The sequence below is a fragment of the Lissotriton vulgaris genome, chromosome 3_1 (genome assembly GCF_964263255.1).
Source record: "Lissotriton vulgaris chromosome 3_1, aLisVul1.2, whole genome shotgun sequence".
Classification (NCBI taxonomy): Eukaryota; Metazoa; Chordata; class Amphibia; order Caudata; family Salamandridae; genus Lissotriton; species Lissotriton vulgaris.
In genome coordinates this window covers 2,082,292,031-2,082,319,526 of record NC_141689.1, presented here as the reverse complement: position 1 = coordinate 2,082,319,526, position 27,496 = coordinate 2,082,292,031, and the positions used below count along the sequence as shown (strand labels likewise).

Genomic DNA, 27,496 nt, shown 5'->3' with positions numbered 1-27,496 from the left:
GAGAATAGAGAGACGGGCGTTTTCAATAAAGGGTAACATTTATTGAACAGTCTTTCTTCTCGTACAAGAGAAATGAATTGCCACAATTGCAAGACTTGTTATTATAAAAAGTACGTACAGTAAGATGAGTATTGCGAAATAATACTGTAAAAGCATTGATATGGTTTCTTAGCCATACAATGGTTTAAAATGAATAAAACATATATACATTCATATATACATTAGGCTAAAATACTCAACTGGTGCTTCTAACATACGCCTACCCCAGTGTACCTGACCTAAGCCTAATACTTGGGAGGGGAGTAAGTAAGGAGCTTTAAGTTAAGTTGGTTTTGCCAAGGTTTGCTTCAAGAATTCTCTCTAAGGGTTTAGTCAACACCATACCTCTGGAATAGAAGGATGGAGGTCTGGTATCTCCTTCAGGGGGTCGATATCCCAGTCACCCGCAAGGGTAGCCTGGAAACGCCGGAGCTGGATTTCTCTGCAGGAGAAAAGACAGCGTCTCTCTCAGCGCGTCGAGGAGGAGGAGGAGGGGCAGCGTCCGCGGGCAGCTTGCATCTGCTGGGCTCTTTGCAGGGGGACGGCTGTTCAGCTCCTAAGTTCACCACACTATTGTTCGCTCGTTAGCAGCGATAGAAGTAGCGATAGCAGCTATGGTATCATCAGCATAACAGCAGCTTCGTCAGCAGCGATGGCATTGAGGCAGCTAGCGTTTTCTTAAGGCAACGTTGGTAATATTTATACCTGAAAGGTGCCTTGTTTGACGTAAGTTTTTGGACATAAGACGTCAATAAAGATGTCACTAGGAAGTGATCGTCTATCAGTGCTCATTAGAGTTCTATTACTAATCAAAACATAGCAAGCGGGGTTTTGCCAGGTTGCTGAGTTTTATCTTGTTGAAGAACTCGGAGTGTTAATCTAGGAATCTTAGGTAGTAACTTCTGCTATGTCATTGCATTAATTGGCTGCAAAGGAAGTGGCAGAGAAAACGATTCTAAAATGTGGCTCTGTTCGTGTGAGGCCAGAGATGAGTTTCTGAATATTACATTTGATCCGTTATGCCAATATAGGGAATAAATGGATTTATAGCCGTATAGGGGCATAAGGTCACGGTATCGATCAGGGTCCTAGATTAGAACGCTACAACATATGGCTGACTCTGTTTGAAGTCTGAGCGAAAAAGTTGGTGCAATGTCTTTGTGCAACCGCGCAGTAATGGTATCGCGTATGAGTCAGAAGGAATGAATATTGGCTGTGCTATGTCAGGATCAGGGTGCAGCCTCGGTGGAGGTAGAGACAAGTCAGACTCCACAACAGATTGTGGATCCTCCTCTGGCACTGGTGGTGTAGGCGTCAATGTTGAAGTGACTGGCACAGATTTTGGTCAGTACCAATTCTAATTGGTACCCAAAGTCGGCTTGAGGGGCACAGGTGATACAGAGGACAGATTCATCAGCAGGAAATCAAATAGACTGGTGCTCAAGATGTCTGAAAGAAGGCGCTGAAACAAGGGAACTCAAACCAACGTGCATGGGTGCCGCTTATATGAGGCTCGGTTTGTCATTTCCGGGATGGAACATGGTACGGGCAGAGTCACATGGGACCACCTACCAGCATGCAGGAGCATTGTTTTTTGAGTTTCCAGATGCCTGGGGGTATTCACAAATTGAGGAATTTGAGGTTTATCAGAATATGAGCTGTGACAACTACCATCACTTTGTAAACAACAGAGAGGCCAAGATCAAGCCAAATATTTGCAAGGCTAACTGGAAGTGTTCAGACCTTACTATGAACCACAAGTTGCGTCAAACGGCAATCAGTACCTGCAGGTACAGTATTGGGTGAAGCCTGCATCCTTCTTTGGCATGACGAAGTAGTGCAAGTAGCCCACTTTGCCCCTCTTCTGGTACGGCACAGGCTCAATAACACCTTTGGCCATTAGGAGTTTGTACACTTTCATCAAGCTACAACACTACTCTCATGTGGGGGAATAAGAGGTAGGGATGAAATGAAAGGCTTTAAACAATTTGCAAAACTCATCAGTCTTATGTGATGGATTTTTCAGATGAGGATGAGGTGTATCCTGCGCATTACTGCGATTTGTGGGCCTATTATGGTAAAAGAAAGTTGCTTGGGAGACACTGAAGCAGGTGAGGATCACGGAACCCTGTTGCTATGAACAGTTTTGGCTGCCAACATGCCTTCTATCCTGAAAGGGCTGGAAACAATAACTTCAAAGATCATGTAGTTGTAGGACTATCTCTGAATCTCCAAACAGTTTAGATCACATCCAGGTGTGCCTTCTATGCACTACACTGGGTGTCAATAGCACAGCCTATGCAGTCAGTAGGTGTCTGAGCTGGCAAACAACCAATATTTTGCTGCATCCTGCCTGTCTTGGATCATTTGGGCTAGGCAAGCGCTAAGGTCTTCTGCAATGGCCACAAGATCCTGCTGGCCATTTCCCATAAGTCATGGGTGTAACTTCCCAGAAGGCACGCCATATTCAAGGTGACTAGTAGAGGAAAACGTTTTCTTATCAAAGCCATCAATATGTTTCGACTCCCTGTCAGTGGGGGTTTGAAGCAATGGTGTTTAGATTGACTTTATTTGTATATGCCTGTACCACAAGGCTTTTAGACATATAGTATTTTGTTTTCAAGTGTGGACAATTGCAAATTTAGCACTTCTGTTGCTCTCTGCCCTACTACATCAAAAGAGGAACTTTCTTCCATTGATAGGCTAGACGATAAATCCAGCTATAACTCTGATATGGTACCTAGCACACTGTCATTATGCATGTCTAGGTAAAGCCTTTCCTCAGTCTAGTGAAGAGGAGCAGACTGTCCACCTCATCATCCTCATCAGTGTTGTGAGGAATATTTGGTAAGCCCTGGACCACATCAGAGCTGAAAAGGGCCACCAGACTCTGATAATACTGGTGTAGAGTAAGTGGCAGAGGTTGAAGATCTTGTTGCATGTTCACTGGCTGTGCCTTAGTGATTTCATAATGTGACATAAGTCTGGTGAGGGCTGAAGTCAATTTGTGATTCAGAGGCTGGCATCAGAACTGCATCTGGTACTCCCAGCAACAGAGTCAGAATTGGCTTTGGAGCCTGGGTTGAAACCTGAAATTGCATCGGTATGAGGGCAGGGGGAGAAATCTGTGTGGGGTGAATGCCTGCGAGCGGAACTTCAACTGTGGCTGTCTCTCCTCTGTAGTGCCCAAAGGCATGTCAGAGGGAGCCAGAAGCATTAGGAAGATCTGCAGCATGGTCTCCTTAAAGGTCACTATTTGCTTCAGGGATTATGACAGCCTAGGAAATTCAGGCCATGCCAGGACCAACTGTGGATCTGGGTCAAAAGACCATGAGAGCGAAGGACCGTTTGAAAATTGCCCTTGAAACTTTCTGCTTGACTAGGAGCGGTGGGATGGGTTTTAGTCCCACCTGGCCTTCTTGCACCTATGTCGCATTTTTGACTTACCTGAAGACTTTGAGCATGAATAAGACACTGAGCAGGAAGAAAGACATTGTGATGGGGATTGAGAACAGCCCTGTAACTTGTAGCAGGACCTATATTTCAAACGTAACCTCTTCTTATGCACAGCGACAAAGAGATTATATTCCAGCTCTCTGATCGCCTACGGATGCACGAGGGCACACTTATTGCACAACCTTGAAGTGAAAAAAAGTAAGGGCTCAGAAGTTGGTGGGTCAAGCTGCAAAAACTCCGAACACTTGTTTAGGTCTCAATGGAGGCTAGTTGCAATTCCAGTGCCTCAGCTGCCTTCAGGACTGTCAGTGAAAGTTAGAGACTCTTACGGAATTCGCCCAAGTGGCGAGTCAAGCTCTGTCTCATGCCAGGCGTCAAGCCTATAGGCATAAATAAATGTATACAGTATTATCAATATAATGAGAATCAAGCAAGCAATCTCTTTCACCCTCATCACTGTAAACATCTTAGGGTACCTCTGCTGCTCTGGCATAGGATCAGAGTCAGTAACAAAAACATAATGGAACTTCTCCTAATAGGTGCAACGTGACAGAGGCAATGGGTAGGAGTCAGCATGTATGATGACCAGTTGTGAGGTTTGTTCAAAGTCCTACACTGGAGTCAACACAGATCATATTTTGGTGTCAGTGGCACTGGGGTGGAAGAGCTGGAGTAGAGGTAGAGCATCGGTTTAGCCCAGTAACAAGGGGACTGACAGCGGAAACCTGACTGGCTGGCGGTAACCCGACTGAAGGCTCCTGCAGTTTCATGAGGTCCGATTGGAGGCCCCTGCAGTTACATGGGGTTCGACGGCTCTCCAGAGGAAGGCAGAAATGCTCTTAAAATCTGCAGCACTGCCTCTTTGAATTCTTTGAACTGCTGCAAGGTCCACAATAGCCTGGGAAATTAAGAATGGTCAGGATCAGCTGAGTAATGTGCTCAGTGACCTTACATCTTGATGAATTTGCGCATTCTCTTTGGAGTTTCTTCTTGTGTTCGGAGATATACAGTGTCACCTCCTGGTTTTGGACTGACTTTGGGTGCACTTATTGCATGGTTTAAGAGTCAAGTCCCAATCAAACACATCAAAGACACACCTTGGGCGGGTCCGTACCCAACAGCTGCTTCCTGCTACCAGCTGAAACAGACTGGCCAATAGAAGCTAATGGTAGAAGGGTGTAGACCCAAACTACACTTCGAGTATATTCTAAGCAAAAGGTCTGTTTAACAGCTGCTCTGTCAATGTAGACCTAAAAAACTATAAAAAATAATGCTGATTCAGGCATCTGTAATGTTGGTTGCTTTCCAGCTTCAGTCTTCCTTCCAAGGTGTCCAACAATGCTGTCATGCTTTGCTTGTGCTTTTACAGCTGTTTGTGAACCATTCAGTGCAGTAAACATGTACTCCCTACCCGGGCACATGTATTTAGCCTTCTTAGTACTGCAGAATCAGTCTTTTCTAAGGTGCTGTTGTGGTCATACTGTATCCAACAGTTTGCCTGGAACCTGTAACAAGTAGCCCGACTCTAATGCACTCTGCCGAAACTGGGTCTGGTCTAAACTGTACAGAACAACTAATGCATAAAAGTATTAATTTATCTGTGAAAAACTATAAAAACGGAGGTTATTAATCTAAGGAAATGTATTCATGAGAAATACAAAGTGGCCACAAGGCATAACGAGATGCATTCACTGTTTAAAACATGTTTGCCCTCAACATTTAATTCTTGGCTCTTTGACACGTGTGTTAGTATACATTTTAAACGTTCTAGTCCATTAATAGTCTTATATTAAGCTGGAAAATAAAATTACAAAGCAGAAATGTTTTCACAAACTACATCAAGCTAATGGAAACTACTTGCAACTGGTAAATAGGGTCCAGCACTTTCATATTTCTCGAAATAGCACACCTATAATTATTGCAAATCAATATTCGCGTTTTCTCACATTGTGCTTGATTGTTCATAATAGTAACATGGATTAAATGTATTACTTTATCTATACATTCAGTTCTCACACAACAATAAATTATTCGCCCGCAGTTACAGCTCTACCAAAAATGTCACACAAGCTCTGCGTGTGAAATGAGGTTGCAATGCTGATGACTTTATTGTATCTTTCATATTGAAGGCATACTCTCTGTGAATGGCAGGGCTGAGGTGAAAGTGGCACTGGCTCTGTGTGTGCATCTCTAGTTCTGCGTTTGCCATTTGATGCAGGTTTTATGCGTGGGAAGAGAATCCTAATTAAATTCCGCAGAATCGCAGATTGAACTGACCTGTGTTATTCCGTTACCTAAAAAAAAAGTCCTCTCTTGACCCTGCCAAACTGTCAAATTATTGGCCAATCTCCCAGATGCTCTATTTGGTTTGGTCTCCCTGCTGTCACATTTCGCTAGACTGCTGAAGAAATCTATCTTTACCAGGCGTTCCAAGTTTGTGGAGGCTAACCAGCTACTACATCCTGCCCAGAAGGGTTTTCACACAGAGTGCAATACAGCATTGACTGTCTTGTCAGCCTGGGACAATCTAAGCTGCTGTAGTGACTCCAACATCTCAGCTGCCTTGATTTTATAATATCTTTCAGCTTTTGACACCATAAACCATCCAATTATTTGGTCCAGACTTGTAGGATAAAGAATATCGCCTTATTATGGGTGTCAAATTTTCTCTCACAAAGATCCTTTCAGCTATCACTTCAACGATTTATCTCATCTGTCAGACCACAGTCCGCAGAACTCTTTTGCCCCCAAGATACCCCACTGGCCTATTTAATTTAATCTTTATACATTATTTATTTATGCTGATGATACTCAAATCATTGTAAAGTTAAAAGGGGATCCTAGTGTGTAAACCTGACAAATTACATAACTGCTTTGCAACACTTGGTACATTTCAATCATTTAAAACTCAGTAGAGACAATTCTGAAATCAGCCTCATTTTTTGGGGAACTTCCTTTTTAGGTCACGCTAGCGCTGCTCTGCGAGACTTATTGTAGACGAGTAGCTAATAGAAGCCCCGCCCACTCTCCGCCCATGTTTGCCATTGGCTTGTGTCATTGTCTGCCCCAAATGCTGTCTTCTGATTCATCAGTGGGCTTGTTAGTCCCTCCTTAGTACCGCCTCCTCTTCATTTGTCACCTCCCATGGCGACTGGCGCCTTTACTTTAAGTGTTACACGATACGTGTTATTTAGACTGTGAGCACTATTTTCTTTAATTAGGTTCTCCTACTGCCTTCTTTACTCCCCCCTCCCTCCCATTGTCCATGCCTTCTCCCCTTCTGCCACCGCACAGACTCCCCTTGTCCGTGCCTTTTCGCTCCTGCCCGCCTGTTGTCTGTGCCTTCGGCCCCATTAACCCCACCCCCTCCCTCCCATTGCCCGTGACGGCTACCATTTGAAATGCAATAGTTCTCCCGTAAATGCGACACCTAATGCACTGCAAATACTTGTGTTGGGACCATTGGGTGACACGGTTCGTGACAGATCTGGACGCAACCTTCGAGATTCCTTGAGGCAATTTTGGTAATGATGGTAAAGTGTTGCCCGTTTCCAGCTCATTATACGTGCTCAGCAGCGACTCAGCTTCTGCACTCCTCTCTTACCTCTGCAGCACCATCAGACGAGTTCCTGGCAATGAAGGGGTCTGCGAAGGGGGCGGGGGTCCGTGGAAAGCTAAGGACCAAGTGTGACTTACGCCACATGCCTCTACCCTAGCGCACTCGTTCCAGTCCACAGCCACCAGGGCTACAACCTATTTCATATGAATGTGTGGGGACTCTCTTCCTATTCCAGGGACTACGTTCCAATGGCAGGCATGCGCGATCCAAATACTCTGATATAACATTAAAGAAAGTAAATACAAAATATAAAAAAATAAACCTTAATTATAAGTAGGGTTGCCGCTTACGTAGTATTTTTCCAGCTTAACTGGTATTATCACTGCAAGACAGGTAAAGAAATCGGGAAATTCACAAAATTCCAGTTTTTTCATAATTTGAAAAAATGAAAGCAACAAATACAAAATCAAAAATGTGAAAATTCGGAGGCGTGTAAGCTACTCGTGATTGGTTCCTAACTAAATAGAGGCCGAATTAGGACTTTAAAAAGAATACATAGAGTTTTGTACAAACTGTTATTCAAGTAGCATCACCCGACCCTTCTAGGTCTTTGAACAAGCATTTGCAATGCAATAGGAATCGCATTTACGCAGATTTAAGCCAATGGCATGGTAAATGAGAACACTTTTTATTTATGTTTCAAAAACCAAAACATAAATAAAAGGCATTGTCATTTACAATGTCAATAGCTCAAACTTGCGTAAACGAGAGACCTGTTGCATTGCAAATGCTTGTTGTCCTCTGGTACTAAGCCCATGTCCGTATCAAGTGTATAAAAGTTGGGCTTAAAACGCTACTCTTCTTGCCAATGTCAGACTAGATTTCATCTTTTGTTGGAGACCTTGGAACGGCTTAACGTCCTGTGATTCTGGGCAAATAACTTTATCTCCCTGTGAATCCAACCGTGTGTAATGCAAACTAGCGCTCATGAAAAGCACTCTAATGCCATTGGGTAAAGTTTGAGCTATTTAAAACTGCAAAAAAGAAAAACCTGTTTAATCCAACTTCACTCTTTAAAACTGGTTGTACATCTTTTCCCTTTCTCTTATATGGCCTAAATTCTCAGCACATTCTTGTCTTCAACTGAATTGCTTCAACTCTAGTTTTACCTTCCAATCCAATCAGATTCAGGGGTTGCAGATAAATCAGAATTATGCTGCAAGACTGTTGTCTGCTTCGCGTCACAGTTGCTAGTTTCAACCAAGATGTTAAGTGCATAGAACGATCTTTTCACGTAATCAATCTCCACTGCACAATTGGCTTCAGAAATATGCCCAAAGTCAACTTTTAAGAACCAAAAATATATTTAATTTGAAAGTTCGCAAGTGTTATAGAAAAACAACCGCCTCCAAATGCAATTCTTTACCCATACATTTTCATCAAGAGTCCACTCAGTATTTTTAGGAAGTCACTCAAGACCTGGTCGTTTCCGTCTCTCTGTAAGACAGGAGTGCATTAAAAAAAAATGTTTACCACATTTTAGTTTGTCACTGAGAAGGTCAGAGTTTGGGCTTTTATTTTCAAGCTTCATGATACCATTCTAATGGTGTACGGAGCATTATATAAATGTACAACCTAACCTAAGCAGACCTAACCTACTCTGGTCTCTCCTATAGACAAGACAGCAAGAAAGAATCATGCACTGTATTAGTCAACTGCAACTATTCTGTATCCTAGAACGATTTGTATTGATATTGTGGATTCTCTGTATGACAAAGGCATGCACCATGGCTGGCAAGAGACAGCCTTAACTTACTTACGAAACATTTGTAAACAACAAATGAACATTAAAAATAAGGATCCGCAAAGCCAACAAATATGATTTGAATGTGTCAAAGCATGCAAATATAGGTAAGCTCTACCATTGCTTGTTTTATATTCTCTTTAAGTGTGTGATTTCTGAAGTTCAATGTGCTTTATGAATCAACGTGCTCAGACACATTTCTTAATGTAAAAGTGACAAATGCACCAGTTTCTTCATGAACACATTTGGAATGTACAATTTACCACTGATGATCAAATGAATAAAATAATATTTAACACAAAATAAATCGACAGCGTCACTATCCCAAAGGTTATATTGTCCATCGCTGCACTTCAAATAACTTATTTATCCTGAGCCACATTCAAAAGCCTTGAATGGGAATACACTCTAGTCGTATTATGTTTATATTTGGACTAAAGGTATAACAGTCATTGAACTTATCAAGTATTCCAGAATTCCTCATGGGAATCTGTGACAGTCACAGAAAGCCTAAAAGAGTTCTGGAATAATTCCCATGCAAAAGCATTTCTTAAGCATACATCTGACAAGTGTACATTTGCCCACGAGAAAATGTGCCGCACAGGTGTATGCGCACATTTTATCGTTTTTTGTTTATTTCTCCACGGGGGGAAAGGCAGGTGAACACCGCTCCAAGTACTCTGACAACCAACTATCGAACAGATTAGCTCATGCATAATCCATTAATTTATGAGAATACATTTACATTTAAGTAATTAAACAATGCTATACTGATGCTGTGAGCATAATATGAAAGGTAGTGCATATATATATATGCAAATGTAAAGTTTTTAACATATTAATACACACAAAACATTGTTTACCTTATGGTGCCTCCAAAGACTTCTTCTGGAATCCTGTAATATGTTGCCCAGCAAGACACTTCTGTTACACCATAAAGATTAAAAATAAGTGTCTGATTTCCTTCCTCTCTCCATTTTTTGAGGACACTCAATGCAGGAAATGCTTCACCTCCAAGAGCTAAGACACGGAGTGAAGTGTTGGCAGACAAGACTGCAGAGCGAAGGTACTGACTACCAAATGCTCTGAGAAGGGTGGGTGTTGCCTATGCATTAAGAAAACAAAAATGTACAAAATTCAGTGAATTCAGGTACATTGTGAAGACAAATGTATGTAAAATAATGATCATTTACTTTTCAATTTAATATAATTTCTGAGTAACTGGTAGTCTACAAAACAGAGTTAACGTCAGTTGGAAGACTGCATTCAATGAAAAAATATGTTAAATTGCAATGCACTGACTAAACCAAAGGCAAGTTAGAACAAGCATTTGCAATGCAATAGGTCTCGCAGTTGTGAGAGCCTGAGCTATTGGTATTGTAAATGACAATGCCTTCTATTTATTTTTTGGGTTTTAAAAACATAAATACAAGGCATTGTTATTTACAAAACTAATAGCTTACAAAATGCATGAACCTCACCATTAATACCAACAAAAAGGGCACTTCAGATATATTAGGTCAAAGAGCAAACACGCCGACTGGCGCAGAAGAAAGCACCTTCGAATACTAAACGGACAGCAACTTCACCTCAAAGCAGACATGGTTAGTCACAAATTGAAGGGACCCGTGCACTGGCGGTATTTCATCTCAATGGAAAAAACAGGAGTTGTTAATAAAACGCACAAACAGCAGCTGCTCTTCACACAGTTGTGCGGTGCTTCTATTGGCAGCGCTGGCAGGGTCAATTGGTGGTGCAATCTGCAGTGACCTCCTGACGAGGGCCCTGATACTTATTGTTTTTACAAAGTAAGCAGTGCGCTACAGTCAAACTGCATATTCTAAGCTCTACTGCACAACACACGCGCTGCTGCCCTCGACTCAGCAGTAAGACTGGAAACCTCTACCCTTCTCATAGCCATTCCATAAGAGGGGGGACCTGACTAACTTCGACTACCCCATTAATTCTGCGTGCCGTTCCTGTCCTTCCAACAGGTTGTAAAGAGGGGATGGCGGTTGTCAACAGCTAAGCAAAACCTAAAACAAAAAAAAAGAGACGCGCATAGAAAATAGACAAGCACAGTAACACAGGACACACTGTAACACTGGAAACACAGTAACACAGCACACACAGACATTCACATAGAGAAACTTACAGAAACTGACCAGCGCAGCGACAGCATCACATGCGCGTGTGCACATACAAACACACACAAAACACAGAGAAACAGAAACATAATACACACATGCACATACAGACATTTGTATAGGGAAACTCACAGAAACAGGCTTGCACCGTAACAGGCTCACTTGCGCGCACACCGCACACACAGGCACTCACAGACAAGCACATACAGGCATTCAGAGTTACACAAACATATATGCAGATATACTCACATAGATGCACATGGACATACATACAGAAGAGAACACACAGTTACAATACTAAGATGAAAAGCTAAGAAACTGCGAAACTCCAACATCTTGATGACAACTGGACAGAATAGTGACAAACATTTATCACAAGTACAGTAGCCTAACAACAGACTTCATAAACTGTTTCTGACTGTCCCCAGCCCACCTGACATGTCACAACACCAACCCACATGAGAATTTTACAGAATGTGATTAAAATCCCCTGCATAGAAGGTGCCTCCGCACCAAACATTGGCCATCCCCAACCGCGCTTTGAACCTTTGAAAGATCTGTGGTTGAAGAGAATCAAATTCGCCATATTTTAACCCCTTCTCTGCAGGTCGTTTTCACCTGCTGTGCGGGGGGAAGGGGCCGCGCGCGGCGCTACTGTGCTTGTGACGAGCTCGGCTCGTCATGAGGCACAGTGGAGCTGCACTCATGACGAGCGGAGCTTGTCACGAACACACCCGTTTTGGAAAGTACAGCATAGCCGGGAAATTATCCCCGCGTGTGAACGTTCCAACGGTCATGACGAGCTCAGCTCGTCATGAGTGCAGCTGAACCGTGCCTCATGACGAGCTGAGGGGGTGGCGAAGGGGGTGGCATGCAGATTTACTTCTGACGTTAATCTGGACCCGTCCCTGCACGCTTGATTTACAGTTCGGGGGCAGTCTATTGTGGCAAATGATCCCTGCCTAATTTGGCAGCGATAAGGTGGGCTGGTAGCTGTAAAAGGCTGATCAATTTGTAATTACTGCTGTTTTAAATAATAAATATTAAGGGACGCTGCGGTTCATATAACTGTAAATAATTACGCATCTTTCCTCTTCATTTCCCCCCTTTTCATCTGCCGGTCCTTCTGGAAACATAAGGTTTTCGCTCAGAGGCGGAAGGTGGTGTGGCTTTTGAATACCTGCTGGGTGCGAAACTAAAACTAGGTGTGCTAAGCCCAAATACACTGGGACATGGATGCTGGGACAGGGAGTCATGTACGCTGGGACAGGGAGTCATGGACACTGGGATGGACATATAGGGACATTGGGGCAGGAAGATATGGACACTGAGGCAGGAAGACACGGATACTGTGGCAGGAAGACACGGACACTGTGGCAGGAAGACATGGACACTGTGGCAGGAAGACATGGACAGTGGGGCAGGAAGACATGCACAGTGGGGCAGAAAGAAACATACACAGGGGTAGGAAGACACAGACACGAGTGCAGGAAGAGACAGGCACTGCACGAGTGAGGAAAAAAAGTTGCCTTTATTTTGAAATACGATCACCTGAGCAAACAATAAGGCGTGAAAGACAGCATGTATATCACCGATATTAATTGAGGAAGGTAACCTGCACCCTGACACTACTTTGAAAACACATATAGAAATGGTGAAACGGCTTTTAAACAAAATTCAACTGCCCGCTAAGACACATCTAAACTCATCTGGGAAGCTCTCTAGCTCATTTGAAAACGTTACCTTGTTGAGGCTAAAAGTCTCGTCTCCTGAGCGAACAAAACAGAAAGCAGCTTCACATCCGGCCCGGGGAGGAGACCTGGGAGGGCGAGGGCTGCCTGCGCATGCGCGGTGCCTGCAACTTTTGCGTGCCCTGCAGCTGGTGCAGGGAGCACCTGTCCCCTTCCGGGGCTCCCGTGCTGAAAGAGAGCCCCGGCGCCACAGAGGAAGTGCGGAGGTTGCTTCATGAAGCCAAGTAATAAACTCCCTTCCCTCTTCCCAAAAGAATACAATTACCCCTACCACCTCAATCACTTTGGATAGAATAAGACAAAGGATAGAGGTGTGGCCCAGTAAGGGAATTCTTTGTGGCTGTTCCAAACAACTTCATGCAAATAAAAGTGTGTAAGTACCGGAATGCAATACGATAAAGTACTGCGTGAGCCCTGTGGGCCTCACATGTGGGGCAGCCCCCCGCCCCTAACTCCTCATAGGGAGCCTCGGCCTGTCACTCTGCGTGCACAGTCAAAACTTTCCTGCGCAGGCAGGGGAGCCAGCGAGCAGGCCCTGCCCTGCCTTGCTTCGCGTACTGGCAGGAGGCCGGCCCACTTCTCTTCTTCCCTTTAACTTCTTTGAGCCTCACAAGTGACAGGAAACCCGGCAGCCGGAGCGCGCGACCAGAAGAAGCCCCAGAAAGCAAAAGAAACGCCCGGGTGAGGGAATAAAGCCGGGCAAACTGTTTCATTTCATGGGGGCTTGCTTGGGCCAGGGGCGCTCGCCGTGAAGAATGAAGTAACGCTGTGGGGAGTAAAGGAAGACTTGGCAAGCTGCTCAGCACCTGGGGAGGACAAACTTCCCTATTTAAAGTAGCAACATTTGTCAGAAAATATCAGCCAGATGAAGTGCGGGAGGGGTTATTGCAGAGGGCACGGATAAAGCTTGAATGTCTTACGTGTGCCGACTTAAGCCTGCGGTTAAATCATCGTGTTCTCTCTTCTTCAACAGGGTGCGTCAGTGACCACGAATGACTGCGGCGGAAGGGGGGTCCCGGAGGCGTCGGTGCTGTGGTGGAAGTGTCGGGGTGACCTTCGTGAAGAGCCTGGAGTTGGCAATGGGCACCGCGCCCTAGCGAGGGCCTGGCATGGAGGTCGCGTGCTGAACGGGCGCTCCGGCAGCCGGGGCTCCATGCCGCTTGGGAAGGAGGTGACATTTGTGTTGGTCGGTGAGAAGTAGGAGTGTGCTGCAGACCAGATAAAAATTACTTCGGTGTGGAAGCGACTGCAGCGCGTGGGCAAGCGGGCCTCCAAGTTCCAGTTTGTGGCCTCCTACCAGGAGCTGATGCTGGAGTGCAACAAGAAATGGTAAGTATCTGGTGTGGTACTTGTGGGGGAGGGGGTATATCTGTATGGAACAATGTGAAGTTAAAGCGAACTGTGGGCAATGATCAGTGCTATCGACGTGAAATGAATATGCTTAGTTTTGTGGGTTTGTGTTGGCATGTAGCGCCTGCGTGCATGCATAGCTTGGGTGCATGTAGCGCCTGGGTGGCCCTGAGTGGTGTAATCACAGGGGCTGTATGCGTGAAAGTGAAACAGACAGAAGATGTGCGCGTGGCTGTACGCGCGAATGTGAAACTGCATGCTGGCTTGCCTGTGGGAAGCGGGACAGGAGATGTGTGCGTGGCTGTACGTCCGTGTCCACAGACCGCAATCGCCAAGGCCCTGCGCGTGCCCCGGTCTGTACCGCATGAGAGGCAAGTTGGTAACAATAGATCTCGCTGGCGACAGCGCTTTCGTGCTGCATCGCCAGGCGAGACCTTAAAAAGAGTCACTTTCTTTTGAAAATTATAGTAAATATTTTTTGTATAATATTAAATCTCGTAAACATATCAGATATTAAAGGCACCATCTTTATCAGTAAAAAACAAAGAATATCCACCTATAAAACAGGTCTCAAGTGCTGCATTAGAGTCTCAGTCTAATTATTTTATCACATTTTATTAGTAAGAGTTGTCTGAAGAATCATTTTCTAGCCCATCACGTTTAACACAGGTACTTCCCCAATAAACCCTCCCCATAATATCTTTTTTATCGAAGTCATAAAGGAAACCATTGAGTCTAGTAACTTTTCCTTCATCAGCATTAGATATCTTATAGTGTCACGAGTCTGCTATGAAAGTGATAAAAAATAACTAATTAAAAGAAAGGAGCTGAAGATGAGCCAATACTCTTCAAAAGAGGGGATGGGAGAAAAAACGGATTAAATATGTGGAAAGCTCACAATAACAATTTAGGAAGTGAACAAATCTTGAAAATAAGAGAAAAAGTAGAGGAAAAACCTCACGTAGTTGACATTCAACCTAAGGTTCCTTAAAGAAAACAATGAATTGAAAACAAGCGAATGAAAAAGGTAACTAGACGTGGAAGCTTCAAGAATTCACTCTGATAAGTAGTGTCTACAATGTAGGACGAAAAACACCAATTCAAGAGAAGAAATACATGTGCATGTGCCTTTTAGCTGTAAATATTTACAGGTCTAGAGAAGTATTTGGATATTTGTTCAATGTCTCATACTTTGATACCCATTTGCCCCCAAGTCAGGCCACTCAGGGGCATATGTATCAACATCCGTGTTTGCGATTCTCAAATAGCGATTTTTTAGGAATCGCTATTTGAGAATTGCAAAACGGGATGTATTTTAAAAATCGCAAATTTTTAGCGATTTCTTAGTATTCCTTAATTGCGATTAGCAAATTCCGAAATTGCAATTAAGGAATACCTTCCCATTCATTCCTATGGGCCAGGAGGCCCATAGGAATGAATGAGAAATCATTCTCAATTTGCGATTCGCAATTTGAGAATCGCAAATTGAGAATAGTTTCAAGGGTGCAAGGTTGTCATAAGGACACCCTGATGCACTCCTGAAATGAGTATGTGTGCGCATATGGCGCACATACATGCCCTAAGGGCATGTATGTGTGCCATATGGCACTTTGAAACATGCCAAAAAGTGCATTATTGCCAGAAATCGCAAATTACCACCAACTTGAAGTTGGTGGTAATTTGCGATTTCTTAGGGAGAAATCACACAACTTGGGTGCATGATGCATAGCATTTAAGGAATCGCAGTTTGCGATTCCTTAAATGCTTACGCAAAATTAAGGAATCGCAAATTTTGCGATTCCTTAATTTTGCGATGAGAAAACAGCTCATACATCGCGTTTAGCGATTTTTTATTCGCAAACGGTGTATTTTTGCGAATCGCAGCATTTGCAAATAAAACATTGTTTGATACATATGCCCCTCAGAATCATGTTGGCACCTACACTATGAGTAGCAAGTAAACATAGCCATCAGTAGCTCTATGAAAAAGTGAACTGGGTGCTCATGCTGCTAATGGCTTCACATGGAAGAATCTTTCATGTGTGACTTCCATGGACGTTGAGTGGGCCTAATACCCCCTGACAAATGCATCAAATAGCCCACCCCAACTCGGGTTCAAATGGAAAGTCTGGCAGAAGTCTGATGGGGACCAGAGTTGTCACTATGTGCCTGTATGGAAAAGTTTTTTGAGTGTATATTTTCTGCATCAATAATGACAATTAATATGGCTCTTTACACATGATTTACATATGTAGACTGAATTAACATAATTGCAATTGAAACAAATTTCCTATGAAGAAATCTGTTAACTAATGTATTTTAGCGCAAATACAAATGTAAGTATTTTAGTTATGCCACATTTTTATGTAAAACGCCATTTTATATACGATGGATGCCATCTCTGTTACTCACTCCTGCTTCCCCCCCTACACACTTCCTCTTTCCACAGGCTTCGCAGAGCAAGTAGCTGATGACATATGGTTTATTTCCACTGAAGTAGTTGTCTTGCTTGTGTTGAACTTCCTATGGTACATATGTAAGATTGCAACAAGTTTATCTAATTTGTTCTTTCACAGGATCTATTCACTGAGAGAAAGATTTATTGTTAAATGTTTTACATTTGTTAAAACGTCTCTGGATGATATTAGCCTAGATGGTGTTTGAATCATTTTAGAAGAACTGAAATGGTGCTTAGGTCTTACGTGTATTATTCTTGTGTTCTGATTTCCTAAAGAAATTGTATTTTTGATTACACCACAATGAACTTGCAATATGACTAATTTTACATGCAAGAATTGTGTATAAGGATCCTTGATTTTGTGGGATGAGCCAGAAGACTTTTCTATTCTACAAGGGTTGCCAAATTTTGGGGTATGGTTTTTGCTCTTACAAATCTTCGTAGCAGAGGATGGTTGCACATTAAAGAGACACCTGCTAGGCAGTGGCGGTGCGTCCATTGGGGGCGTTGCCCCACTAATGCCACGGCCCCAAATTCTTCTCCGACGCTAATTCCACATTTCCACTCAGGAGGACTCCAGTCCTGATTGGAATTAGCGCGTCTGCCGTCTGGGGCGGGGCTGCGGCAGCACTCAGGCAGGGTCAGGGAGTTGAGTGACAGACCAGCACTGCAGGCAGCGCACGGCAATAGTGCACATGTTCATTTTTGGGCGGATCATTTTTATGGTCAGCCCAAACATGCGCACTGTAGGCTGCACATTAGGAGACCGAGGGTTTGATGCCGCAGCCCCCTGGTCGCCTAATAAGCAGGGAATATCTCTGTCCTCTACCAATTCTCGCGGCGCTGCTGGAGCAGTGTCGGGATGCTACCGAGCCACCCCGAGACGCACCCACCGACCCTTCAGCTACCGCTCCTGCGAGTTCACCTGCATCCGGACCTGCACTACACCCGCACCCACCAAGACCAAGACGAGCAACAACAGCAGCCACCTGAAGTACATCCTGCTCAACACCCGCTCCGTCCACAGACACGCCGTCGAGCTCTGGAACCTACTCAACACCACTTCACCAGACGTCGCCTTCCTCACGGAAACCTGGATGAACGCCTCTTCAGCGCCCGACATTGCCATCGCCATCCCAGACGGCTACAAGATCATCCGAAGGGACCGCATCAACCAGACTGGAGGAGGCATCGCCATCATCCACAGGAACACCATCTGCATCACGACCAACACCGACGACACCCTGACAACCGCCGAACACCTTCACTTCCAGGTCCACATCAACCCCAAGACCACCCTCAGAGGCACCCTCATCTACAGACCCCCGGGACAACGCACAAAATTCAGCGAAGACATCGCTGACTTCATCAGCCCGCACGCATCCTCTCCGCTGACTACATCCTCCTCGGGGACCTCAACTTCCACCTGGAGAACAACAACGACCGCAACACCACCACCCCGCTGGACAACCTCGCTAACCTCGGACTCAAGAAGCTGGTGACCACCCCCACCCACTACGCCCGACACACACTCGACCCCGTCTTCTCATCCAGCAAGGACATCGCCTTCAGCCACGCCACCGGACTCCACTGGACGGACCACAGCTGCGTCCACTTCAGCTTCAGAAGGACCACGATCCACCACCACCAACAACAGGTTGCACGCAGAAGCTGGAACAAGATCACAGCCGACCAGCTCGCGACTTCCCTGAGCAAGAACCCACCCACCAGCGCAACGAACCCCAGCCAAGCGGCCACCAACCTCACGAAGTGGATCAGCGACTGCGCTGACGACCTCGCCCCCCTGAGGACCCCGCCTAGCAGACCCGGCAGCAAGAAAGCCCCATGGTTCACCGAAGAACTCAAGAGCTCCAAGAAGAACTGCCGAGCCTTCGAGAGAACCTGGCGCAGAGACCCAACACCGGACAACATGACTGCTCTCAAGCTCGCCACCCGAAAACACCACCAACTCATCCACGCAACCAAGAAAACCGCATTCAAGGAACGGCTGGACAACAACGCACACAACAGCAAGGAACTCTTCAACATCGTTAAAGAGCTCTCCAACCCCAACGCCGGAAACAACGACATCACCCCTTCGCAAGACCTCTGCAACTCCCTCGCCTCCTACTTCCACAACAAGATCGCGGACATACACAACAGCTTCAGCACTCAACCGACGCACGCCACGACCGAACCATCGCCCCCCACCACCACCCTCTGCGCCTGGACCCAGATCAGCACCGAAGACACCGTCCGCACAATGAACTCCATCCACTCCGGATCTCCGACCGACCCCTGCCCTCACCACGTCTTCAACAAGGCCGATGCTGTCATCGCACCCCACCTGCGGGACATCATCAACACCTCCTTCGACACCGCTACCTTCCCGGAGAGCTGGAAGCACGCCAAACTCAGCGCTCTACTAAAGAAGCCATCAGCCGACCCCACCGACCTCAAGAACTACCGCCCCATCTAGCTGCTCCCGTTCCCTGCAAAAGTCATCGAGAAGACCGTCAACAAGCAGCTGGCCGCCTTCCTCGAGACGAACGGATCCCTCGACCTCTCGCAGTCTGGCTTCCGGGCCAACCACAGCACCGAGACCGCCCTGATCGCAGCCACCGATGACATCCGAGCCCTGCTTGACAACGGAGAAACAGCAGCCCTCATCCTCCTAGACCTCTCCGCGGCCTTCAACACTGTCTGCCACTGTACACTAGTGCAGCAACTCCGCAACGTCGGAATCCAGGAAAAGGCACTGGAGTGGATCATCTCCTTCCTCGCCGGAAGGACACAGAGAGTTCGCCTCCCCCCGTTCAGATCTGAAGCCACCGAAGTCATCTGCGGCGTTCCTCAAGGCTCCTCGCTCAGTCCAACCCTCTTCAACGTCTACATGAGCCCCCTCGCAGACATCGCACGCCAGCACAACCTCAACATCATCTCCTACGCCGACAACACCCAGCTGATCCTCTCCCTCACCAACAACCCCGCCACCGCCAGAGCCAACCTCCACGAAGGGATGAAAGAGGTAGCCGAATGGATGAAGAACAGTCGCCTGAAACTGAACTCGGACAAGACGGAAGTCCTCATCCTGGGATCCTCACCCTCCGCCTGGGACGACTCCTGGTGGCCCCCCGCCCTAGGCAGCACACCCAAACCAACAGACCACGCACGCAACCTAGGCTTCATCCTGGACTCCTCCCTCTCCATGACCAGACAAGTCAACGCCGTCTCCTCGTTGTGCTTCAACATCCTGCGCATGCTACGTAAGATCTTCCGGTGGATCCCCACCGAGACCAGGAAGACGGTCACCCAGGCCCTCGTCACCAGCCGTCTGGACTACGGCAACTCCCTCTACGCAGGAACCACCACCAAACTCCAGAAGAGGCTTCAGCGGATCCAGAACGCCTCAGCACGACTCATCCTGGACATCCCCCGTCGCAGACACATCTCCGAACACCTGAGAGACCTGCACTGGCTCCCGGTCAACAAGAGAATCACCTTCCGTCTCCTCACCCACGCTCACAAAGCCCTACACATCCAAGGACCCGGATACCTCAACAGCCGCCTCAACTTCTACGCTCCCAAACGCCAGCTTCGATCGACCGCCCACGCCCTCGCCGCCGTCCCCCGAATCCGAAGAACCACCACAGGGGGACGGTCCTTCTTCTACCTCGCCGCCAAGACATGGAACTCCCTCCCGACCCACCTCCGCCTGACCCAGGACCACCTCGCCTTCAGGAAGCAGCTCAAGAACTGGCTGTTCGAGCAGTAGCGGACCCCCCTCCCCTAGCGCCTTGAGACCCTCTGGGTGGGTAGTGCGCTATATAAATGCTTTGATTGATTGATTGATTGAGTAACTAGGGGTTGTTGGCACTGCAGCAGACAGTGACGTTGCAGATGTTCCTGTTTGCTCCTGGGTCCCGCGCTCTTCAACAGTCCTGCAGAGGCGGCGCCGGCGCGGACCGGTAAGTTTTCATTCTGTTTTATATGATATTATTTATTTTAATCTTCACCGGCCCCCACCCCGTGCGTTTATTTGTAGCTTCAGTCGGTTGGTGGCATTATTTGCAGCCAGTGAGAAACTAAAAGGCTTCTCCGCTTATATCGACTACTTCTACTTCAATTGAAGCACTTTCTGAAAGGTGTTGGTATTAGTCTTTTATGATGTTTCTTCCCCTTGGTTGGATCTGATATAAACTGAAATTGACGGAACTGAATTGTATCGAATATTCCAATTTTGCATTTGTGCAGAGCTGAATGGCTCTAGGCGATTCAACCCGTTTCAAAGTGAGAAAATACCCCATAAAAGTACTAATCAAAGAAACTGAAATTGTTTTAGATGTCGGAGGCGTTGTTCAGCTGAACCAGGTGTGTTAAGTAGTAGTACAGGGTAGTCAGGTTAGTTCATTTTACTATCGGTTGCGGGAGTTGGTTAATATAGTTTTAGGTTATTATGCGCGCTTTTCTATAGAGGGGCGATCGCAGGTTGCTTGGCTTTCTGGCTCTGGGTATGTTTCGCCACCAGGGAGTACATACGGGATCAGGGAACGCGTGCAAGAAACTATAATCAAAGGCTGTTTTAAGTTCAAAGACGAGACTGGCGCGTCGGCTCTAATTGGCACAGCACAGAGCAGGAGCCATAGAAGTCCCATAGAGTTTACATTTCTGTATGGAAGCTTCGTACGAAAGCCACTGTTGAAAAGTAAGTGCTGATGCTCACACTTGAGTGCACTGTTGGGTGAATGAGTGTTGAGGCTCAGGTATGATATCAGTGCCGCGTTGAATGGGTGAGTGCCTGGAATTATGCACCAGTGCACTGTTTATTGGGTGAATGTGGAGTGTGAGGCACCAGTGCACTGTTAGATGAGTGTGGAGAATGAGGCACCGGTACACTGTTTAAAGGATAAGTGTGGAGTCTGAGGCACCAGTGCACTGATAGATGAGTGTTGGGTCTGAGGCACCACTATATTAGAATGTCAAGTCAACGGATTGCATGGGAGACACTGACACATGTAAACTCCATTTGAAAGTTATCTCGACTCATAGGCCAATCTTTTATTGGGCTTGATGATCCTTCCTTAGGCACCAACAGATGCTTGCTCTTGAATCGGGATTCTATGTCAGGACGGAGGCGAGGATTATGCAGTCCTTTCTTCTCTTTATTAAAATAGCACATTCAAAGAAACCCAATCACAAAACTTTTTCTGGAACTACAGCTCCCATGAGCACATGGGGCACAGTGTCCAGAGTAACCGCCATCCAATGATGAGTGCGTCCGCTGTATAACTGGTCCTGACGTCCCTTCCGCTTCCTCTTTCTTCTCTGCTCGTCAGATAAGTCATTTCTCTACCTTTCTGACGTACTGTGGTTTTGATAGTTGTTAACGATTTGTGCCTGTGCAGTATTTTGCTTGCTTCTGTGGTTAGGTGCGCTTTATCAGCGTTGTTTATTCTCGGCAGATCGACGCGTGTCAGGCGCTGCTTGCGCCGTCACTGCCGCTTTATCGCGGACTGTGTGAAGCGCGCCCTCGCGCTTCCCCGGCTCTGTGGGGCGCCCGACGCTTGAGGAGAGACTGCGCTCGCGGTCTTGAACTCAACTGTGTGGTGCGCTGAGGCGAGTTAACTCCTGCCTCACCAACCCTCGCCTGACACCGGCTTCGGTGATTTCTACCGCGCGTTAGTGCGTGACGCCACCTGGTAGCGGGAAATAGGTACTGCACCTGAATTTTCGACAGCTAGGCTGCCTGAGCACCGGCGAGGGGGCTACCTTATATATTTGGCTTGAAGGTGTGTAAGTGCTCCCACCCTCTAATTATGACATTGTCAGATCAATCAAACCCCTCCATCCAGGAGGCGGAAGAGCTTTGCATTACCCAACCCTTACCGCCGGCGGTTGGCCGCGCGCTTTCTCAGACCTTGGACTCGGTGCTAGCGCCGTTGAGGGAGAGAGTGGACGCCCTTGCCCAAAGCATCCCCGGGGCGTTTGGTAGCACAGTACCTGTAGACCGCGGACCCAAAGGTGCGCAGGGTGGTGGTAAAAAGTCGGCTAAGCGTCACGCGGGGTACCTGGAGGAGTTCGACCGCTTGAGAGACTCCTTCCGCAAAAGTGCGCGGACGCTGAAAAATGTACCCTGCCGGGAGGGATTTTACCCCAGAGAGCATGGCGTCGAGGTCGCCCCGGAGACGGACCAGGAGGATGGTTTCCCCTTGGAGGGAGAGGGTGTTTCGGACAACGAGGTCTCCTCGGAGGATGAGGAAGAGTACACGGGTCGGCCCTGGCGCCCGGCGTCTCACTCATCGGGGTCCCTTGAGGGTGAGGTCAAGACCTCCGACATGTTTGACCCGACGAGGATTTATCACCCTAGGTCATCGGAGTGGATCCCCGATCCCAAAGTGGCGGCTTACGTCACGAGTAAAGTTCGTCAGCCCCTGGAGAAGGAGGTTAGGACCCACATGCGGGGTGAATGCCCTCGCCCGAAACTGGAGGGCAGGGTGGCTGTCACCCCGGACATTGACGAGAAGCTCTGCGCGTTCTTTGCAAAGTTCATGAAAGACCCTAAGAAGGGCATAGATTGCTCCTGACCCAGCTGCCAGGATAAGTTTCTGGACGCCGTGGGTCCCGTGACCCAGATCATTCAGTTGGCCGAGAGGGCCAAGGAGTCGGGGACCGCGATGTCCATGGAGGTCGTGGCAGGTTGGGCCCAGCGAGCCCTATGCTTCTTGGGCAATGCCAACTGCGCATTGGCGGCTGAACGGAGGAGGTCACTCCTCATTAAGATTGATCCTAAGCTTGGGGACCTGGCCACTTCAGAAGCAGGGCCTATTGCACAGGGCAAGTTGTTTGGCGAACCCTTTATAAAGGAATTAAATAAGTTCGTCACTACCTTTTCCGCTTTGGATAAGGCACAGACGTCGATCAAAAAGATTTTTCACGGACGTTTTTTTGCTGGGCCGGAAGAGGACGGGGTCGCTCCTCTGGCCGCCAGTATCAGCAAGGTCCTAACAACAAGAACCAGCAACGTCGTAACAACGGCTGGAACGACGGCCGACAGGGATCTTTCTATCCCAGTAGAGGCGCCGGGAAAGGGCACGGCAGAGGCTATCGTGGCGGAGCCAACGCACCAGGAGGCCCATCCGGTGACTGTTACCCTTTTTTCCCCGTCCGTCCTGGGGGGAGGTTACGGGATCATCTCCACAATTGGTGCAAGATCCCTTCAGACCCTTGGGTTCTCCAAACGGTCCGGGGTTTCCGGATAGAGTTCTACAGTACTCCCCGCCAGAGAGCACGCCCTCGCCCGCTGGTCTTTTCCGCAGAAGACAGGATTCTGATCGACAACGAGGTGGCGGACCGCCTCAGGAAGGGAGCGATCCGCAGATCCCAGCTTCACCCTTCGGGGTTCTTGAGCAACATCTTTTTGGTCCAGAAGAAGGACAAAGGGTTTCGCCCTGTCATAAACTTGCGGGACTTCAAAGAGTGGCTGGTTTACTGCCATTTCAAGATGGAGGGGATCCATCTCCTGCGCGATATTCTCCTCCGGGGAGATTGGATGGCTGGCTCGTCTTGAAGGACGCCTACCTCACGGTACCCATCTTCCCGCCTCACCGGCAGTTCCTTCAATTTCTCTGGGACGGAGCGGTTTTCGAGTTTCAAGCAATGCCCTTCGGCCTCTCATCGGCCCCATGGTGCTTTACGAAGCTCCTTCGACCAGTGGTGGAAACACTGCGCGAGAGGGGCGTACGGTTGATCATCTATCTCGACGATATACTGATTTTGGATCAATCGCCGGACCGTCTCCAATGCAACTTGAATTTGACTATTGCTCTGCTCCAGGATCTGGGCGTTGTGATGAATGCCCAGAAGTCCGAACTCCGCCCGGCCTTGCAGATCACATTTCTGGAATTTCTAATAGACTCGTAGTCGGCCTCACTCAGCCTTCCTCAACAGAAGGTGACCAAAATCCGCAAGGAGCTCTCTCAGGTCCTTCGGAAGGACAGAGTCTCCCTACGGCAGCTGGCTCGAATCGTGGGTCTCCTTTCATCCTCGATTCAGGCGATCTTCCCGGGTCCCCTGCACTACAGGGCCCTGCAGCGGCTGAAGGCGCAACATTTCAGGAAGGGGCTCACGTATTCCGAACTCATCTCCCTCACGGAGGAGACGAGGACGGAACTGCGTTGGTGAATCGAGCACATGAGTGCGTGGAACGGGAGAGCGATCTTCGGATCCAGTCCGCACCTGATCATCGAATCGGATGCCAGCAGGTCGGGCTGAGGAGCGCGCTGCGGCGACATAGCGATGGGGGGCCGCTGGTCGGAGGAGGAGCTTCAGCTTCATATCAATTGCCTGGAACTCCTGTCGGGTTCCTTCGCGGTGAGGTCCCTGACAGAACCAGGTGTCGTGCTGCATCCTGCTGCGCATGGACAATGTGTCAGCAGTGCAATATATCAATCGCCTGGGCGGCCCTCGGTCTCGGGCCTTGGCAGACCTGGCGAAGGATTTCTGGCACTACTGCCTGGAGAGGCAAATATCGGTGTCGGCGGAGTATCTTCCGGGCAGACAGAACTCGATTGCGGACTGGCATTCCAGGAACTTCCAAGACTTCAGCGATTGGCGACTGGAGCAATCAGTCTTCCATGCTTTGATGGCCAGGTGGGGTCCGTATTCGGTGGACCTGTTTGCATCTCGGCTCAACCGGCAATTCCTGAGATTCGTGAGCTGGAGACCGGACCCGGACCCGGAGGCGTCGGCGGTCGATGCGTTCTTGCAGGACAGGACGCAGGAACAAGCTTACGCATTTCCCCCTTTTCTCAGGATTCCGGGGGTAGCGGCACAAGTTCGCTGTCAGCAAGTGTCCCTGATCCTGGTGACTCCCTTCTGGCGGGCCCAGGCGTGGTTTCCCCCTCTGTTGGAGCGGTCATGGGACTGTCCGATTCGACTGCCCTTGTTCCCTTCGTTGCTCTCGGGCCCCCTGGGGGAACCACATCCGTTGGTGCTTCAGGAGACCTTGCACCTCATGGCATGGAGGATTTCAGGGGACGATGGCAAGACAGACGCCTTTCGGCAGACGCTGAGAAACTAATTCATAGAGCCTGGACTCCATGAACAGTCAAGAGGTACCGCTCGGCTTGGGAACGGTGGCGTCGTTGGTGTCTGGGAAGCACGCCGATCCCGTGGGGGCGGACTTTAGTCACATCTTGAATTTTTTGACTGAGTTTCCTCTGTCGGGGTTGGCCTACTGGTCTATTAATTCTTTCAGATCCGCCATTTCGGCGGGACATGCCCACATCGATGGTAAGCCGGCGGGAGAGCACCCTTGGGTTTGCAAACTGATGAGAGGCGCCAGGCTATCTAAGCCCCCGGAACCCAGGTATGAATACCTTTGGGATGTCAACATCGTACTGCGGTTCCTCTGCTCCTGGCGGGATAATCAGTATCTTTCCAGAAAGGAATTATCAGCTACGTTGGCGATTCTACTGTGCCTGGTCTCGTGCAAACGCGTCTCGGACGTGAGGGCACTGGATATCACGGCATGGATGTTCACTCCGGAGGGAGTCACTTTTACGGTTGCAAGGAGGACCAAGACTAATATTAGGTCGGTATCGTATCCTACGTTTCCAGACCAACTCAAACTTTGTGTGGTGAGGTGCCTCAAGGCGTATGAGGACATGACGATGGAATATCACCCTCTTGGAGAGCGTCAGCTTCTTATTGCCCTGCAGAAACCTTTTAAGGCGGTTTCCTCTCCTTCCATCGCCAGGTGGGTCCGTTGGATCATGACCGAGGCGGGGGTGGATGTGACCAGATTTGCGGTTCACTCCACGAGAGGAGCGATGGCCTCTAAGGGCGTGCAGGTAGGCGGTCGACTGGAGGACATTATGGCAGCGGCGGATTGGTCCTCCGAATCCACGTTCAAGAAATTCTATTTCAAACCCATCTATGGCGCAGCAGAGTTGGTGGTGGATAGGCTTTAAACCTGCATAATCCTCGCCTACGTCCTGACATAGAATAAAAATTTCCTAGCTAACGTAACGGAAAGTTTCAATTCTATTAAGGACTAGGAGGCGAGGATTATCCCTCCGGAGACTTTCTGGTCTCGCCCCACCCGAAATCTTCGTACATTCAGTAAGTAGCACCTTACAGTATGGTTTTGATGTGTTTATACTACTGGGCTTGAGTTTGATGTGATTATATTGCTATGTTGCGATCATGTTGAATACTATCCGGATATATTCGTGTGTATTAAGTTCTCCATATATAGAAAAGGAAAAAATGGCAAAAGGAGGAACAAATATGGACACATTTTCACAATAGATGACTGTAAATTCTCCTATTGGTCCTGTGACTAACGTCCACTGCAAAATTATTCAAATGTTTTCTAATATCATCACACCCACAGGAGGATAAGATTACACATTTTATTTCTTGTAATCTGTTCAAATTATACTTTTTTCATTTCTTTTATATATATCACAAAACACAAGCAAAAAATGTATACATATATACAACAAATAAGCCTACCTATGTACATACCTATATACAACGACTATACACAGTAGAACAACATGTACACTTTATACAGCAAAAACATATAACAAAAACAATATATGACAAAATAAGGGGGGGAAGGGGTATAATTTATATATATATATATCTCTGTAAAGTACTTCCTATCTTTCACCCTATGGAACAGTACTACAGAAGTGTCCTCCTATTGAATCTAGGTGGTACACTGGGAGGTAGTCAGACACACCAGTTCCAAACAAAAAACTTTGTGGAACCCCACTCTTCACATGTGTCCAGTGAAGTATCTTTCACAAATAAATTGAAAACAGCAGGACTCCTCCAATTGGAAAGTGTCGACGTGGTCGCGTTTCGGCCTTCCAAAGAATTAGGCCTCCTCAGGACAGGGCGACAAAAGTAGGGGGAAACAAA

General features: G+C 47.4%; 1 protein-coding gene across 2 annotated transcripts in view; it reads right to left on the bottom strand.

The window, feature by feature from the left end:
- AASDH (aminoadipate-semialdehyde dehydrogenase) overlaps window positions 1-27,496 on the bottom strand; it is a 630,945-nt gene that overhangs the window by 432,164 nt on the left and 171,285 nt on the right. For both annotated transcript variants that reach the window (XM_086962613.1, XM_086962614.1), the window contains exon 6: window positions 9,722-9,963. In XM_086962613.1, the coding sequence (XP_086818739.1) occupies window positions 9,722-9,963 (242 nt within the window). The remainder of the gene's footprint in view (window positions 1-9,721; window positions 9,964-27,496) is intronic.